The sequence below is a fragment of the Sinocyclocheilus anshuiensis genome, unplaced genomic scaffold (assembly GCF_001515605.1).
Source record: "Sinocyclocheilus anshuiensis isolate Anshui unplaced genomic scaffold, SAMN03320099.WGS_v1.1 scaffold628, whole genome shotgun sequence".
Classification (NCBI taxonomy): Eukaryota; Metazoa; Chordata; class Actinopteri; order Cypriniformes; family Cyprinidae; genus Sinocyclocheilus; species Sinocyclocheilus anshuiensis.
In genome coordinates, this window is record NW_015555750.1 from 1457459 (window position 1) to 1476985 (window position 19527).

General features: G+C 36.7%; 2 protein-coding genes across 2 annotated transcripts in view; both read left to right on the forward strand.

Moving 5' to 3' along the window:
• Positions 1–2398, forward strand: part of LOC107673665 (FUN14 domain-containing protein 1) — a 5226-nt gene extending 2828 nt beyond the window's left edge. Inside the window, exons 2-5 of the mRNA XM_016467358.1 lie at positions 630–792; positions 935–1010; positions 1587–1715; positions 1885–2398. Coding sequence (XP_016322844.1) covers positions 630–792; positions 935–1010; positions 1587–1715; positions 1885–1962 — 446 coding nt within the window. The 3' untranslated portion in view covers positions 1963–2398. The remainder of the gene's footprint in view (positions 1–629; positions 793–934; positions 1011–1586; positions 1716–1884) is intronic.
• Positions 2399–3597: 1199 nt separating this feature from the next.
• Positions 3598–18254, forward strand: LOC107673658 (EF-hand domain-containing family member C2-like). Its single transcript, XM_016467348.1, has 21 exons — positions 3598–3729; positions 3822–3972; positions 4065–4288; positions 4361–4612; positions 5222–5329; positions 5485–5623; positions 7229–7239; positions 7392–7580; positions 7673–7823; positions 7916–8139; positions 8212–8463; positions 9073–9180; positions 9336–9474; positions 10505–10670; positions 12150–12292; positions 12382–12578; positions 12679–12812; positions 13386–13580; positions 15352–15444; positions 15539–15641; positions 17767–18254. The coding sequence occupies exons 1-21, from the start codon at positions 3598–3600 to the stop codon at positions 17875–17877; spliced, it is 3222 nt and encodes a 1073-aa protein (XP_016322834.1). The 3' UTR covers positions 17878–18254.
• Positions 18255–19527: the final 1273 nt, after the last annotated feature.

The window sequence follows — 19527 nt, forward strand, 5'->3', positions numbered from 1 at the left end:
GTATTTCCTCAGCAGCCAGCACGGATCAGCTCCAGGCATGACGAAGCGATATCGTCCTCTTTTGGAAGGCAAACACAGCGTCTTCACGACATGGCAGCGGCAACAACAATACTACAGCGAGAATAAAAGTTACGCCTTCTTTCTTTGCGTGAACATTTGGGCGGTGTTATGCAAATCTTCCCACATAGTGACGTAGATATGTGGGGGCGTGTTAGAACGAGCCGTTTTAGGTAGGCGTGGCTGACTCTTAACTTTTATAAAGAATATCTCTTTGGATTTGAGACTTTAGTCTTTGCAACTTTACAGATCTTCTTTATGCACCAAGAGCTTGTAACACTCCAAAGAGAAAGGAAAAATTGAAATCGCATCATATGACCCCTTTAAACTTCCTTTGTTTTTAAATCAGATCATAAAGGGGCTAATCTAAAATATTAAAGAATGTAAAACAGGTTGTGGACCTGCAGTTGGTTCTTGGGTGGAAATACACGAATAATATGTATACCAATTGTTTACCAATGCAAAACATCCTAATAAATTATATAAGGGTGTATTTTCACTTGTGTCCATGCTTTGCGATTTTGAATGCTGTAAATATACAATTAATGTATAACAGTTACTTTTGTTTTCAGATGTAGATGCAGAGAGTGAAGATGAATTATATGAGGTGGTTAACATCACAGATTACGCCAGGAGGCATCAATGGTGGAGTCGTGTTTTTGGGAACAGTACAGGACCCATTGCAGAAAAGTACTCTGTGGCTTCACAGATCATGATGGGTGGAGTGACAGGATGGTTGGTGTTAATATAGATTAAGAAACCTATGCTATTTTGTATGTGCTGTAATATTTGATTCACCAACTTCAGTATTCCATTCTACATGTATGAAATAATGCATACTAATAAATGCAAAATTGCTTTGTCCTTTGTCCTCCAGGTGTGCTGGTTATCTTTTTCAGAGAGTTGGAAAAATTGTGGCTACTGCTGTTGGAGGGGGATTTCTTTTGCTACAAGTATGGATTATTAAAATGCTTGCATCATATGTCATAGCCAATACTCAAAAATGAAAATTTGCTAAATGTTTACTCGCTCTCAGGCCATTCATGTAGATGTGTTTCATGTAGATGTGAAATTTAGCATTACATCATTGCTCACCAGTGGATCCTCTGCTGTTGGGTGCCGTCAGAGTGATAGTTCAAACAGCTGATAAAAACATCACAATAATAACAATAAAAGACAACTTCAGTTTATCATTAACATCTTATGAATTGAAAATCTGTGCATTTGTAATAAACAAATTAATCATTAATTCGTTTTTAACCAGCTAAAATACAAGGCCTCGATCCATAATATTGCTTTTTCATTCTGACGGCACCCATTCACTGCAGAGAATCCACTGGTAAGCAAGTGATGTAATGCTAAATTTCTCAAAATCTGTTCCAGTGATTGTTTCTCAAAGTCATTGGATGGCCTGAGGGTGAGTAAATTTTCAGCAAATTTTCATTTTTGAGTGAACTATTCCTTTAAGGGTTTATTATGCTTCTTTGTCATCTTAAGTGGGAAAAAAAATCTTAATTTTCTAATTTCAGATTGCCAACCACAGTGGCTATGTGCAGGTTGACTGGAGGAAAGTGGAAAAGGATGTCAATAAAGCAAAAAAGCATTTGAAGAAAAAGGCAAACAAAGCAGCCCCTGAGCTCAATTCCTTTATAGAAGAAGTGGGTATTCTTTCATGCATCCGTCATAACTTCATATACCAGTCTACTAGCTATTTTGAGCTCCCACAGTTCAATAAATCATTTTGTATTATTATTTAGTGTGGGCATGTAACACTTTAGAAAGTTGTTACTTATCCTACATTCTGTAAATGGTGTATTTTTCTTACAGTCGACAGAATTTGTGAAGAGGAATATTGTTATCTCGGGTGGATTTGTTGGCGGTTTTCTGCTGGGCCTGGCATCCTAAATGAAACCTGGATCTACTGTATTGCCACTGATATAAGTAGTTTGCACATTAATATTGTCCCTTATGTCGGTATCACAGCAATACAACACTGAAACTTGATGTATTGTCTGAAGCAGTGCAATGGACATTTGCTGAACTGTTGTTCTAAATATATTCCTCTACAATGCCTGTTCTTAACTGTACATAGCTTAATCATCCTGATGAAGAGAGAGATATTGTGCCAATAAATTTATAGAAAATTGTTGGTGTGGTTTAATGTTATTTTTTTAATGTTTTTTTATTTATTTTGCATACTCTTAATAAGACATCAACATGAGGTCTGTTACATATACAGCTAAAGTGTTTCTTATTGTACTTTTTGACAATACATTATTTTAATTAGTTGTATAATTTCCATAATATTTACTTTAGAAGCATGTATTGTTTTTTGTGTGTTTTATTTTGTGATCGATTTTAAAAAAATATACAGAATCACCCACCAATAATAACATGTTTGTGGAAATAATAAAAAAATATGTCTTTCTGGTTGTTTATGGTCTGTCTAATAAAGTTGTTTTGTTTTTTACAAGGAAAAAAAAAACTTGAAGGTTTAAAAACATCAAAAACATCTTTATGGTAGACAAAAGCGTGGACTTCTTTAAATGCAGTTTTTTTTATTATTATATATATTATATATATTACAGTTTTATAAGAATTTGGCCACCCAGTTAATCTGGAGTTTAAAGTAACACAACAATTTGGCTGAAGAGATTCAGAAGTAACTTAGGTCCTACGGTATGTTTATAAGTAATTTATATTATCTCAAAATAATTTATTATTTCTGTCCGCCCTATCTGTGTCTGTCTGTCTGTCAATACATGTTACGCGTTATGAAACAGATATTCAAAACTGGCCAAAACAACGTATTATTGATATACCTGAAATATGATTTATGTCTTTCAAGCGAAATCGTATTTGAACTGAAGACCAATGAATGTACTGTCACGTGATCTGCGTTTCGTTGCCTAGCAATAATATTTGCAAACAAGTTGTTATCTTGGCAACCAGTTCTCAGCAGTCTGGGGTCGTCCTGCACTGAGAAAATCCTACATCGCTTGCTACTAATAATGGCGTTACCAATGTTGCCTGGAAATTCAGTCAATAGAAATGTAAGTGATACCGCAAAATTATCTATAGAAATGTTCTGTCTGTGTTGAGGGAAAGTAACTTTATGTGAATAAGGGCTGTTTAAGTATTGCTAGCTATGTTAGTAGAGCGGTTTGCTAATATTTACTTAAAAAACTGAAAATATTTAAAGTGCGTGCGTGTGTGTGTAGTATCTACTAACGTTATTCTATTTAGTTAGTTAGCGAGTTCATTTATGTAATCATTGCTGCCTAAAACGTTGAAAGTGGTGCCAAATTCACAACCTGCAGGGAAGTTCATTGTATGTTTTCAACCATTAATTACTGACGAAGAAAAACAAAAACACATAAAATGAAGTACAGATGACAGAACAAGTTAAATTGATAGAAACAAAAATTCTGTCATAAAATGATGAAAACAGTTTACAGTGTCATTTTATTCATTATTTTCCAGCTTGGAAAAGACAAATTTCACAAATCTCAGCATTTTGATTATTCAAATGGAGTAGCCATGATGGTTGGGTCAGAGAAGCCAGGCATTGGAGGAGAACTTCTCTTGGGGCAGAGCGCAAGACCCAAGTATTCACTTTTTCCAAAGGGAGAGGGCAGCGATGCTCCGGCATGGGTTGCTTTTGACAAACAGGTTTGTCATTATTATGAGGGAACATAATATAGCCATTTTACCTAGTGCTGTGCAAAGTATATTAATTTTCCATGCTATTTTCTTACCTGAAGGTCCTGTGTTTTGATGCTTATTTCCAAGAAGCTGTACCTCAGAGGAGGGAAGAAAAATATAGAGTGCGAAAGTGCAAGATTTACTTCTATCTGGAGGATGACACCATACAAGTAGTGGAGCCAGAGTTCAAAAACAGTGGGATCCCACAGGGTAAACCATCAGAATCAAATGTATAGCATCCTGATTAATGACAAACCAGTAAAAACATCCTGTTTAAATCTATCTGTTCTCCTCCTATGTAGGAACCCTGATTCGGAGGCACCGCATTCCTCTCCCAGCTCCTAAAGATGATTGCTTCTACAATGTGCACCATTTTAACGTCAATCAGGAAATAGTGTTCTATAACAGAACCTTTATGATTACGGACTGTGACCCCTTCACACGCAACTTCTTGATAAAAATGGGAGTGCACCTAAACCCCCCTGCTTCCACGCCAGCAGATCCCTATACCACACATCGACAAGAGGTAAGAAAGCACCATGTATCTATAAAGCAATATCAATACTTCAATATTATACAGTTTCTTTCCCTCTCACAGATGGAGGAGAACATGAAGCCACTGCGGCCGTATGAAAGAATAGATGCCCTGAAGCAGTTTTTGGAACATGACCGCAAAGTCCTACGCTTCTACTGCTACTGGGATGATACCGAGAGCATGTTTGGAGACCCCAGAGAGCTGATCTTGCATTACTTCCTGGCAGATGACACAATGGAAATTTACGAAGTTGTCCTTTCAAACTCTGGTCGAGATGCTGTCCCTAAATTTCTGCACAGGGGAAAGCTTCCCAAGGTCTGTAAAAAAGAGCACTGCAAAAAAAATTACATTTACATATCCATAATTTATTAACAGATCTTGATAATAAGAAGAAATGTTTCTTGAGCACTAAATTCAGCTTTGCTATCACATTTTAAAATACATTCAAATATGAAATCGTTTTGTTTTTACTGTATTTTGATCAAATAAATGCAGAGGTGATGACTTCAATGAATGTGTTTGAAAAATCTGAAATTAAATGGTTACTCTTTAATCCAGTTTAGTGGTTATCAGTTCCTCTCTACTCTTTTGCTTGGACAAATTTCTCCATCCTCCATGCCAAGCTTTTATCCAGACTGACAGGGCTGAAAGAAACATCCAACTTCCCTAAAGCACTTTTCAGTTTCCTCCCTGCTTGTTTTGCAGTCTAAATTCATTATGAAGGAAGAAGGATTTATTCAGGGGTTTTTTTTCTGTTGTCATGTAGTCTTGTCACTCATTCTGTTGCCTCTCACTAAATGTCATCTAAAAAGCTTTTGCGGGAGTCCCCCAGTGAAAAGCTAATTATGAACCCATTAGCAAATTTCACTTGTCCTTCAAGTTATGAAAAATTTCAATTATTTTGCTCTTGATTGTGTCAAACAGCATGCTCCTATTCCCAAACATCAGCCTGGAGAAATAACAGACCGCACAGTCCTCAATGTATTCGGACCAGTCGGACAAGGAGGACGCTACATTTTGGATAGCCTCAAGGTAAGTACTGGCTAAAAAATGGTCCATTATCAATGCCCTCTTAGGAATTTCATAACAATTGTTTATAGTTATAAATACCATTTTTAATTAGTTCAGTAGCCAATTGTTTCAGTTTTAATGGACTAGTATGTCAATGTCTTCTTAACATTTTACAGACTGGAGCAGTAGAAGAACAATTCTACAAAGACTGTGACCTGACCGTTGGAGGCGTCATTAATGTGTGGGGTCGTAGGATGTTAATATGTGACTGCGACAACTTCACTAAAGAGTATTATCGCTCTAAATATGGTATTGGTGAGTTACATCATGACTCAAGCATTTTGTATTATTATTTAGTGTGGGCATGTAACACTTTAGAAAGTTGTTACTTATCCTACATTCTGTAAATGGTGTATTTTTCTTACAGTCGACAGAATTTGTGAAGAGGAATATTGTTATCTCGGGTGGATTTGTTGGCGGTTTTCTGCTGGGCCTGGCATCCTAAATGAAACCTGGATCTACTGTATTGCCACTGATATAAGTAGTTTGCACATTAATATTGTCCCTTATGTCGGTATCACAGCAATACAACACTGAAACTTGATGTATTGTCTGAAGCAGTGCAATGGACATTTGCTGAACTGTTGTTCTAAATATATTCCTCTACAATGCCTGTTCTTAACTGTACATAGCTTAATCATCCTGATGAAGAGAGAGATATTGTGCCAATAAATTTATAGAAAATTGTTGGTGTGGTTTAATGTTATTTTTTTAATGTTTTTTATTTTATTTTGCATACTCTTAATAAGACATCAACATGAGGTCTGTTACACATACAGCTAAAGTGTTTCTTATTGTACTTTTTGACAATACATTATTTTAATTAGTTGTATAATTTCCATAATATTTACTTTAGAAGCATGTATTGTTTTTTGTGTGTTTTATTTTGTGATCGATTTTAAAAAAATATACAGAATCACCCACCAATAATAACATGTTTGTGGAAATAATAAAAAAATATGTCTTTCTGGTTGTTTATGGTCTGTCTAATAAAGTTGTTTTGTTTTTTACAAGGAAAAAAAAAACTTGAAGGTTTAAAAACATCTTTATATAATTTATGGTAGACAAAAGCGTGGACTTCTTTAAATGCAGTTTTTTTTATTATTATATATATTACAGGGCAAGTGCTTTTATAAGAATTTGGCCACCCAGTTAATCTGGAGTTTAAAGTAACACAACAATTTGGCTGAAGAGATTCAGAAGTAACTTAGGTCCTACGGTATGTTTATAAGTAATTTATATTATCTCAAAATAATTTATTATTTCTGTCCGCCCTATCTGTGTCTGTCTGTCTGTCAATACATGTTACGCGTTATGAAACAGATATTCAAAACTGGCCAAAACAACGTATTATTGATATACCTGAAATATGATTTATGTCTTTCAAGCGAAATCGTATTTGAACTGAAGACCAATGAATGTACTGTCACGTGATCTGCGTTTCGTTGCCTAGCAATAATATTTGCAAACAAGTTGTTATCTTGGCAACCAGTTCTCAGCAGTCTGGGGTCGTCCTGCACTGAGAAAATCCTACATCGCTTGCTACTAATAATGGCGTTACCAATGTTGCCTGGAAATTCAGTCAATAGAAATGTAAGTGATACCGCAAAATTATCTATAGAAATGTTCTGTCTGTGTTGAGGGAAAGTAACTTTATGTGAATAAGGGCTGTTTAAGTATTGCTAGCTATGTTAGTAGAGCGGTTTGCTAATATTTACTTAAAAAACTGAAAATATTTAAAGTGCGTGCGTGTGTGTGTAGTATCTACTAACGTTATTCTATTTAGTTAGTTAGCGAGTTCATTTATGTAATCATTGCTGCCTAAAACGTTGAAAGTGGTGCCAAATTCACAACCTGCAGGGAAGTTCATTGTATGTTTTCAACCATTAATTACTGACGAAGAAAAACAAAAACACATAAAATGAAGTACAGATGACAGAACAAGTTAAATTGATAGAAACAAAAATTCTGTCATAAAATGATGAAAACAGTTTACAGTGTCATTTTATTCATTATTTTCCAGCTTGGAAAAGACAAATTTCACAAATCTCAGCATTTTGATTATTCAAATGGAGTAGCCATGATGGTTGGGTCAGAGAAGCCAGGCATTGGAGGAGAACTTCTCTTGGGGCAGAGCGCAAGACCCAAGTATTCACTTTTTCCAAAGGGAGAGGGCAGCGATGCTCCGGCATGGGTTGCTTTTGACAAACAGGTTTGTCATTATTATGAGGGAACATAATATAGCCATTTTACCTAGTGCTGTGCAAAGTATATTAATTTTCCATGCTATTTTCTTACCTGAAGGTCCTGTGTTTTGATGCTTATTTCCAAGAAGCTGTACCTCAGAGGAGGGAAGAAAAATATAGAGTGCGAAAGTGCAAGATTTACTTCTATCTGGAGGATGACACCATACAAGTAGTGGAGCCAGAGTTCAAAAACAGTGGGATCCCACAGGGTAAACCATCAGAATCAAATGTATAGCATCCTGATTAATGACAAACCAGTAAAAACATCCTGTTTAAATCTATCTGTTCTCCTCCTATGTAGGAACCCTGATTCGGAGGCACCGCATTCCTCTCCCAGCTCCTAAAGATGATTGCTTCTACAATGTGCACCATTTTAACGTCAATCAGGAAATAGTGTTCTATAACAGAACCTTTATGATTACGGACTGTGACCCCTTCACACGCAACTTCTTGATAAAAATGGGAGTGCACCTAAACCCCCCTGCTTCCACGCCAGCAGATCCCTATACCACACATCGACAAGAGGTAAGAAAGCACCATGTATCTATAAAGCAATATCAATACTTCAATATTATACAGTTTCTTTCCCTCTCACAGATGGAGGAGAACATGAAGCCACTGCGGCCGTATGAAAGAATAGATGCCCTGAAGCAGTTTTTGGAACATGACCGCAAAGTCCTACGCTTCTACTGCTACTGGGATGATACCGAGAGCATGTTTGGAGACCCCAGAGAGCTGATCTTGCATTACTTCCTGGCAGATGACACAATGGAAATTTACGAAGTTGTCCTTTCAAACTCTGGTCGAGATGCTGTCCCTAAATTTCTGCACAGGGGAAAGCTTCCCAAGGTCTGTAAAAAAGAGCACTGCAAAAAAAATTACATTTACATATCCATAATTTATTAACAGATCTTGATAATAAGAAGAAATGTTTCTTGAGCACTAAATTCAGCTTTGCTATCACATTTTAAAATACATTCAAATATGAAATCGTTTTGTTTTTACTGTATTTTGATCAAATAAATGCAGAGGTGATGACTTCAATGAATGTGTTTGAAAAATCTGAAATTAAATGGTTACTCTTTAATCCAGTTTAGTGGTTATCAGTTCCTCTCTACTCTTTTGCTTGGACAAATTTCTCCATCCTCCATGCCAAGCTTTTATCCAGACTGACAGGGCTGAAAGAAACATCCAACTTCCCTAAAGCACTTTTCAGTTTCCTCCCTGCTTGTTTTGCAGTCTAAATTCATTATGAAGGAAGAAGGATTTATTCAGGGGTTTTTTTTCTGTTGTCATGTAGTCTTGTCACTCATTCTGTTGCCTCTCACTAAATGTCATCTAAAAAGCTTTTGCGGGAGTCCCCCAGTGAAAAGCTAATTATGAACCCATTAGCAAATTTCACTTGTCCTTCAAGTTATGAAAAATTTCAATTATTTTGCTCTTGATTGTGTCAAACAGCATGCTCCTATTCCCAAACATCAGCCTGGAGAAATAACAGACCGCACAGTCCTCAATGTATTCGGACCAGTCGGACAAGGAGGACGCTACATTTTGGATAGCCTCAAGGTAAGTACTGGCTAAAAAATGGTCCATTATCAATGCCCTCTTAGGAATTTCATAACAATTGTTTATAGTTATAAATACCATTTTTAATTAGTTCAGTAGCCAATTGTTTCAGTTTTAATGGACTAGTATGTCAATGTCTTCTTAACATTTTACAGACTGGAGCAGTAGAAGAACAATTCTACAAAGACTGTGACCTGACCGTTGGAGGCGTCATTAATGTGTGGGGTCGTAGGATGTTAATATGTGACTGCGACAACTTCACTAAAGAGTATTATCGCTCTAAATATGGTATTGGTGAGTTACATCATGACTCAAGGGGAGGCAGTAGTATTTATGATTTAATAGGTGATAACAATATATTTGATTAATATGTCCTAATTCATGATTTGTGGTTAAATAGCTTTGTATGAATTAAAACAATTTAATTCCAGGCAAAAGAGAGTATGTAAATAACAATTTTTTAATATTATTATGTATTTTTACTATTATTAAATTATTCATATTTTTTATAGTATAAAATAGAACAGGAGAATAGATTATTTTTATTATTATGCTGTTTTAAAAACAAATTGGGAGGGAGGGGTTTGGCACCTCTCTTAATGACCACATGATGTCAGTATTGAGTTTCACCTGTGACTTTAGAACTATGTCATGAACTTGTATTTATTTTGATTGCTACAAACAAACTCTCTACAGCATGTGCAGTCTTATGCTCTAATGCTTTTTGTAGTAAACTGAAAAGAACATTTACATACCCCAACCCTTCATTCTCTATACACATCGCATCTGTGTGGTCTGACAAGCTGTTCATTATTTTCAAAGTCTTCCTGTCGTAAATCCCACGTCTCTATGAGAGCTTAATGCTCCCTAGTGTGCTTTCATCTCTGTGAATAACTGTCGGAATAACACGCATTGAACGACAGATGACTAAAGGAGCAGAAATGATTGACACCTCAAGGTGACTCAGTTTTTGGACAGCAGATATGAGCAATGACCAGCCTGGCCTCTTTATCTTCAAAAGCCCGGACATAAGAAGCACACGAGCTCCATGCCAGTGGTAACACAATACGGGTGCGCGTGCATCTGTCTGCTGCGGCGTTATGCAGGCCGAAGAGATCATAGCATTAGTTACACATGAGCCTAATGGAGCCGGGTTGACACACGCTCTGATGAAGCACTTGTCCATTTCTCAGAGGTTAAGAGGTTGTGGATTGAATTCATATGAGTAAACGCAACCTGTCTGGCCTCACTTCCGGTTTTCCATGCATATGTCTGCTTAAATGTGTGTGTGTTTTTGATGTTTTCTTCCTGTGTGGCTTCACAGAGGACTTCACACCTGTCTCATACCAGGCCTCGCTCCCTCCTAAACTAGCCAGACAGGTGCCACCCTACACTGGATTTGGATCTGAGGAAGATTCGCTGTGCTCCTGTCAGGGTTTGCTGCCTAAACCTCCACAGAAGGATTTCAAGAAGCTTATGGAAAAAGACAGGTAACCAGCGGAGCTAATCTCCCTTAGGACATCCAGAGTATATGCTTGCCTTTCATTTAAAACCATTGATATTAGATCATTTTGACAGAAGACATTAGACCCTTGTCTGTCCTACTAAAGTCTTCCTTCATCAGTTAAGTGCAGCTCTTTGCAGTACAGCACATGGATGAACACATGTCCTTTATAAATAATCAGAAGCTCAAACGCAATCTCACCATACTTCCGATGTAAAACACACTTTTTCAAGTCAGTTTATTATTATACATTGTTTTCACAGTGCTTTGCTTCCAAATATAATCCCAGAACCAGTATCACACTGCAAATTACTCGCTCAATTTGCTTTGGACAATACAATGTCAGACATTGGCAGGCTTAGAGTTTGAAGGAAAAAGAATTCTCTTCTAAGCGAAGGGTTATTTTATAGATAGTAATAACCTCAAAGCAGCTAAGTGACAGGACTAAACACACATTGAATAAGCAAGGAAACTTCTTGAATGTAAGTAAGGAACCAAGACCCATCCTGATCTTGTCAGCCTGGTGAACTAAATATTTAAAGAATAGTCACTGTAAGCTGGAAAGAGAACAGATCTTCAAACTTTCTAGCAAAGTTAGGGAGTCCATTAGTATAGTGAGCATATAAGAAAACTTGGCACAAGTGTGTCACATGCAGTTTGGTCTGTTCAGTCTATGAGGCTGTCTCAAGGTCAGAATTTTCAGCAGCCATTACTTGTCTGCAGTGTCACGTGATCTTTCAGACATTTACATTTACATTTAGTCATTTAGCAGACGCTTTTACCCAAAGCGACTTACAAATGAGGACAATGGAAGCAATCAAAATCAACAAAAGAGCAATGATATGCAAGTGCTATAATAAGTCTCAGTTAGCTTAACGCAGTACACGTAGCAAGGTTTTTTTTTTTAAATTATTATTATTATATAATAAATAAAAAGAAAACAGATAGAAAAGAAAAAGAATAGAGCAAGCTAGTGTTAGAGGCCTTATTTGCTTTTGTTAATTGTGTAATAAATAGAGTGCAAGTCTAAAAGGGACAAGTTTTTTTTTTAATAGAAATTCTATTATGCTGATTTGTGGACAAATTTGTATTCTGAAGAAGAAGGAAAGTCATACAGGTTGGGAACATCTTGAGAGTAAGCAAACAATGACAGAATTTTTAGGTTTGGGTGAACTATCCCTTCAAAATAACCATTTAAAAAAATAAAATCATCAAACTCTGGTGCATTGTTTGGATGTTTTCTTCAGTTCAAATGGTATAGGATAAAAAAATACTTTTTACAATGAGAATAACTATTTAGCTCAAACAAATTTCAAAATGTAGGCAAAAACATGTTGCGTCTACATGATTAGTTTGATTTTAAAATGTCAAATCAATGATAACATTTTTATTCTATTAATTCCTGTCTATTGAAACAAAACATTTCTCAGCCAGATGATAAATTGAACTTTTTTCTCAACTTTAGGCACGGTCTGGTAAGCAATGTGTTGAGATTTGTGGCGAAAATGCTTACAGACAGTCCTATCGACAAGGAACGTGTTTTTATCATATATGTCTACCTCAGTGATGATACCATTGCAGTCTTTGAACCTCCTCAGAGAAACTCAGGTACTGCCGTCCTGTTCCTTTACATTCAGATCAGATAAAAACATAATTAAGATTATACCTAATGTTACTCCATTGTTCTTGTGTTTAAGGTGTGATTGGGGGTAAGTTTTTAAAGAGAGGTCAAGTGAAGAAGCCAGGACAGGAGCTATTTAAGAGTGAGATGTCCAAGTATTTCACAGCTCAGGATTTGTATGTGGGAGCTCGGCTGGATCTGAACAATCAGCCCTTCCAGCTGCTGGATGCTGATGAATTTACATTCGACTACATGGAGCAGCATGCAGATGAGGTAACACACAAAAATCATAAAGTCTCTTGTGTTTTTATCAAAATTGTTTTACACAGAAACTTCATTGAAATCCCTTCACTTATGTTTCTCAATTACTTAGTTCCCCAAGGCCAATATTGGCACCATTATTAGCAAGGTAAAATCCATCAGTGAGGAAGAGCAGAAGAAAGTAAAACAGTTCTTCACCATGAGTGACCCAAGCAGCACTGGCTTCATTCCATATGAGTCATTTAGGTAAGAAGGCAGCCAAAAATACACAAATAAAAAGGTGCATAACACCTTGTTCTACCCTGCCATATAATTTATTTTGAGTGCAATTTTGGCTTAGACTCACTGAATTTGAGATTTTATTGTGGGTTTGATTACCTACAGAAATAGAACTGAATGGCAAAATGTCCTGTCATTCTTTTGGTGGCTGGTTACAACACAGTATAAGAAACAAACTGTACTAAATTCTAATTCCTAACATACACATCATGGTTGTGTCATTAAACACATATTGTCAAATAAAAGCAGTAAAAGCCCTGTTGGAAAAAAAACAGCATATTCTGGTGGTTAGATATGTTTTGATGCACGGCAGCTGGTTTAAGCTGGTCCTTAATTGGTCATGAGCTGGTTTAAGCTGGTCATGTGCTGGTCCTAAACTGTTCCTAAGCACCAAGCTCCTACTCAGGACCAGCTCAGGGCCAGCTTAAACCAGCTCATGACCAACTAAGGACCAGCTGCTAAGCTTCAAAATATGCGTACCCAGTACACTGTTTAGTTTGACAGTGCCCAAGCATTCTGTAATGGCTGTGTCCTTCACAGGACCCTGTTGGCTGAAATGGACGTTCAGTTGTTTGAACACGAGATCATAACGCTGGGTCGCAATTATTCATCGCGGGAACAACCAGAGGTGAACTTGGGCCTCATGCTTGCTGTGGCTCAGGATCAGCTAAAGAAGAACAACTTTGAGAACTTCACAGATATGATTCGAGCCTTCGCACATGAGGACCGGGACAGGTAGCACTCAAGCAGGGTTCACTTTCTGTCTCAAATCTAACTTTTTAAAGTAGATTTTCTTGTATTTAATTAAGTGTGCACATAGGGCTGTCAGTATATACAAATACCTAAAATATTTATTCTTATGATTTATTTGTGAGTAGTGTTACAAATTTCACATTTAGAATTTGCTGCTTATGTTTAGTTTCAAAATGGCATATTTTTTGTGCATTCAGTTCCTCTTCTAAGGAAGGGAAACAAAATAATATCAAACATTTTGCTACTATTTACTATACATTTTACTTCATAATATTGTTTTGGTTTACATGTTTCCAGATTTTAATTAAATTTAGAAAAACATTTTTTTGGACATGGTCTTAGACATTTGGACCCCACTGAATTTAAACATAATTGTTCTCATAAATTAATGTTTACTTTGTCCTAATATATATTTCCTCCTGTTTTCTTCAATCTGTTACTTGTAAGCACCCTGTCGCAGTATATGCACATGACCAAATGTATATAATAACAAATCAACATTGACATAAACATGCATTCATACAGAACCACAAAACCATTCCCCGTTGTTCCGTAAGGACACCCTATCTCAGCTATTCAGAGTCACGCAGGCACTGATGTGGACCACTAACAATCACGGTGAGGTAGAATAACCATCAATCTGCTTTAGATTGAGGGGGTGCGATTAGTTCCAGCGGTTCAAGTGAAGCATTGGAAACAGATGAAGACCTGTGGCATGTTGCAGGCAGGGGAAATAGATGAGGAAGAATGCCGACAGGTCAACGTGCTTGTCCTGTTTATGTGGCCCTGTGGAAAGTGTAGTTATTTTACGATGTTCTGAAAATAATGAACCAGGAATGTCTGCAGCTGTCCGTCATGAACTCCATAAGAAAATTGAATATGATAATAATTTTTTGATAAATTATTTTCTAATGTATTTTATAATATGCACCATTCAAATGTTTGGGGTCAATACTTTATAAAGAAATGCATTGTTTTATTCAGCAAGGATGCATTACATTGTTTAAAAGTGACAGTGAAGCCATTTGTAGCATTGCAAATTGTTAATTGTAATTCAAATAAATACTTTGAACATTTTTGAAGAGGAGACTCGAAAAAAAAACTTAATTCAAAAGCGTAATGAATTCTACAGATTATGTATGCTGATTTATGTTGATTTAATGTAATTAATAGAAGTTAATTGATAAAGAAAATCTATTTTTGACATTTTTTGACAGCATCCTCATTTGACAGCATTTTTACACAAGTGCCTAAAACTTTTAACAGTACTGTAGCTTTGAAGGTAGGTTTCTTGAAGCATCTTGGAGACGTTGCCACAGTTCTTCTGGATTGAGTCTGTCTCAGTTTGTTCTGTTTCTTCATGTCATTCCAGACAGACTGGATGATGATGAGATCAGATCTCTGTGTGGAGCACTGGCTGTTGTCAGACTCCTTGTGCAAATAAAAATCTTACTGGATTGTTACAATTAATAGCAAAATTAATGTTTGGAAATGCAAACTGATACTTCCTACTGACACACTACAGCAAAAGATAGAAATAAGTGACTTAAAACCATTTTTTAACTAGTGAAAATACTAGTGTTACTACTACTACTAATAATAATATAATAATAATAATAAATAATAATAATTTTGGCCACCACTGTATATATATATATATATATATATATATATATATTACAGAATATGTTGACGTGAGTTACTCATTCTTCTTTCTGTCTTATTTCTGTCTACTCAAATGGTGCTGCTGTAGATCTGGACACCTCTCTTCTAAAGAGGCACAGATCATCTTTAAAGCCTTCCGACTGCCCCTGTCTGATGACCTACAACGAGCCCTCCTCGAAAAGTAGGGTCAACAGAGCAAAACTCCCATTTATTATTCAAGAAACATTTCACCACAACACATCCTTATTTTCTGCATCTCTCATGTTCGCATCCAGGTTTCAAGACGAGTCTGAGAAGATTGACTATCACGCTTTCCTATCCAATATCAACTGGAGAGAAAACCCTGCCCCTGCTGTGCTTCCAGATGTCACTGTGAAGGTGAGTTTAAAAGCAGTCTGGATGAATATCAAAAAAACAGTCCATTTGTTCTATCATCAAACACATATTTGGAGACATCATTCTTTGTTTTTTGCTAAAGTGGCCACATGTACATGAGAGTGTTTGTGTCAGGGTCCAGGTAAGGCTGTGCAAATAATCGAATGCGATTTTCATGCACATTTCGTTAGTAAAGCCAGTTCTGTGATTAGTAGTAAATCTCCAGCACGTGAATTCAGATGGAGCGGCATTTACTACATAGAGTCGTAGTTCACTGACAATGAATCGCCTGCGATTTTGAACGCGATGCGCACAGCCCTAGGTCCAGGCCCTGGTAACCTTTGGGCCCCACAAGCTTTGAGCACCTCCAAGCCTCATCTCAAGTAAATCAGACTTGGGAAAAACCCACTCAACAACTACTCTGAAGTGGAGCTTTTATTTCAGCGCAGTAATTTAGCATGTCTCCTTGGAGCCTAAGCAGAACCATCTGCTTACTGACTCGCAGTGAGAAGCCTTCCAGTTGTGCTGGGTCTTAACAAACCAGCAGGGGGAGCCAGCGGTCGATTTGTCTGTATAGTTTCTCACTGCTGGCTTTTCTATGTAATCAAGGATTGTAGGAGCATACATAGCGATTCCAAGATGGATCTATAAGAAGCAAGCCAGGCTGTGTGATTCTGTGTTTTTTGCTTTGTTCACTCATTTCTCATAGCTCATTCCACTGTGTTTATTGACCGCTAAATTTGCCAGTTTCCAGCCATTTCCTGTGGCCCTCACTGAACCAAATCTAGCAGCCATTACAATGGTGAATTGCCCTGCATTTATCAAATACTTCTCAGTATGAAAGAAGAATAAGACCACAAGACCACACTGAAATTGTAAGGATCGATCGGTCTGTCTAATCGGTCTAGTTTAGTGACTAGAGCCATGTTTCAAACCACATGAAGCTCTGTGCATAAAAAGTATGTATACTTGCAATATGTTACATATGTGACAGGATAGCCAGATGCCTTGGATTTCCAGGGACGTTTTTTTTTCCTTTGGTAGCCAATATGCACTGATATCCAGTGTTATTTTAGATTTATTTATATTATAGTATTTATTCATATTTTGAATTAGCTTCAGCTTTGTATTTTCAGTTTTATTTATAATTGTATTAATTTTGTTGTGTCTTTGTCATTTTAAATTCAGTTTTGATTTTTAAAAAATATTTATATTTAGCTTTAATTTATTTTTGTTTACGTTTTTAGTCATTTTTGTACTTCAGTTTAAGTTTTTTTTGCGCGTCTATTTAATTAACAAAAATATTTTTAATCATTTTAGGTTTAGTTAACATTGTCTTTCGACAAACATTAGTTTTAGGAAAGCAAGTTACGAACCTTGCACACTGAGTCGTTAAAAAAATAAATACAACCTCACGATGTGTCAATAACGTTTACACACTGCCTCTGAAACTTTCGTCCGTCATAAAAAAAATTGGATCGGGTTCGATTTTCTGCATTTCTCACGTCCATAGCAAGCATTTTGAGAGGTGTTTTGACGCATCTGACTGTGCAAGGTTTGGATGATAAATACAAAAAAAAACGCATACAAAAATTTCTTACTCAGTGTGCAAGGACCTTTACTCTGAACAGTTTTTACAGTTCATAATGTGTGTTGATGACTACACTAATTTATAGTAGTACATGAGAGTATGATATACAATAACTCATCAGTTCTACATTTACCATGTTCAAATCACACAAAACTGTCCCCCTTTTTGAATTCATAGATAATAGCATTGGATATTTCAGTGATATATAGACTGTTGAACTAAAAATGTTCCCAGTTTAATTTGAGAAATCTGGTCACCTTAACATATTGAGCAATAAAAAATCTTATCTGCAGCAATTCTTTTAAAAAGTTGATTACGTGTCTGATTTACTGAACCACGCAAAGTCGTTAAACATTTGTCATATTTTAAATAGCAAGTACAAGACATTTACCATGTGCTAAAGTCAATCCGGCCTGATAAATCTTTGTCTCGGTTCACCTTAATTTGCAGAGACATGAAATGAGTGCCAGTTAAACATATGTGCTCCAGGAACCTCTGTGAACTGTTTCTCAAACCCTGTCGTGCTGTTGTTTTCAGTTTGATGCAGACTGGAGAGGAGACGCTGCAGACCCTGCAGTTAAAACCATCAACTACTCGCTCTTTCTGGAGGACGTCTTTGGCAGCGCCATGAACATTAATGACAGCTGAGAATGGCCTGATGGGATCCTCAATAACATGAGAAAGTCAAGAAATCTGCTCGACTTTGTGTATTGCGCTGATTAAGTTCACATTGTTGCACATGGTTGTTTCTGTTGTGCTGCATAAATGTCATAATACCATTTATGTGTATTTTTTATTCAACATAAAATCAAAAACATGCTGGAATGAGAGAGCTGTTTGGAAGTGCCTTATGTGCCTTGGGACCAAGCGTGGAGCAGTTAAAAATATGAGCCGCTAAATCAAACCATATTTCATATACAGGCAGACAGACATGCACATTTGCCATGATTATGTGGATAAAGCTGTCAATATAATACAGCAACATGCCATAGGCATATGAGAGAAAATAACTGCCCGCTATAAAGTACCCAAACTCAGATTTCCCAAAGGTCTTTTCATGATTTAGTTAAAGGAAACAAGTGTTTTTCCCATGGTAAAAAGGAAAGGTCCAACATCCTCATTTTATAACCTGCATTGGCTGTTCACGTTCTGATCTGGCACATTATGCAACTGATAAATGCTGGTGCTGTATATAAAAAGACAGGTTGAGCGTGTCTGTAATCAGAGCTTTTGTGATCAAGGCCTCAGTTCCTGGCCAAGACAAAAGAAGTGCATTACATCACACCGGTATTATCAAGTCTTCATTCCTAGCCTTCACACTTACTAAAATATTAGCCTCATGAGTTAGCAGGCTTCTGTCTGAAACACAAAGGCTGACGGATCTAGGACATTTTTAGCCTGTCTCCAGTGAATGGGGAATGAGGACACACTTTAACATCTCAGAATGCAACAAAGACCCTGGTTACATCTGATATTAACATCTACCTCTGTGGTGAGCATTGAATAGCCTACAAGTATAAAATCTGTCCAAAAAAAAAATGTTTTGGAATCTGATGATTGCTCAGACCACATTTTGAAGTAGTCAAAAATCATGTGACCACATTTGTAGTGTAAATGCTAATGTGTCACAGGAAATATTGAGGAACAGATATTTTCTGCAAAACAGTCTGCTCAATTAATAAATATATATTTAAGCATGTACATGCTCATTTAATAAAGGTACTCAAGTAAAGAACTATAAGCATGAAGCTTAAAGGGATAGTTCACCCAAAACTGAAAATTTGATGTTTATCTGCTTACCCCCAGGGCATCCAAGATGTAGGTGACTTTGTTTCTTCAGTAGAACACATATGATGATTTTTAACTTTAACCGTTGCAGTCTATCAGTCGTATAATGCATGGCAATGGTAACAAAATCTATGAGAGTAAAAAAAACATGCACAGACAAATCCAAATTAAACCCTGTGGCTCGTGACGACACATTGATGTCCTAAGACAAAACGATCGGTTTGTGCCAGAAACCGAACAGTATTTATATAATTTTTTACCTCTAATATATGTCCAACTGTCTTTGGGCGCGCGCACGGCTTCCAGTGCGTGAGGTGTGTACGCGCTCTGGCATAGTTTACGTTAATGGGTGTGTTGATATCCAGCCGAAGAGCAATCAACCATAACTTCAGGCGAGCAGGCTCAGAAGTTGGGAATACGTGGAAAGTCACCACTCCCGAATGAGTTCGCACGAGAGAACGTAATCTTTTAGTTTTAAGTCGGTTTGAACAATCCGGATAAGCGCAAGTA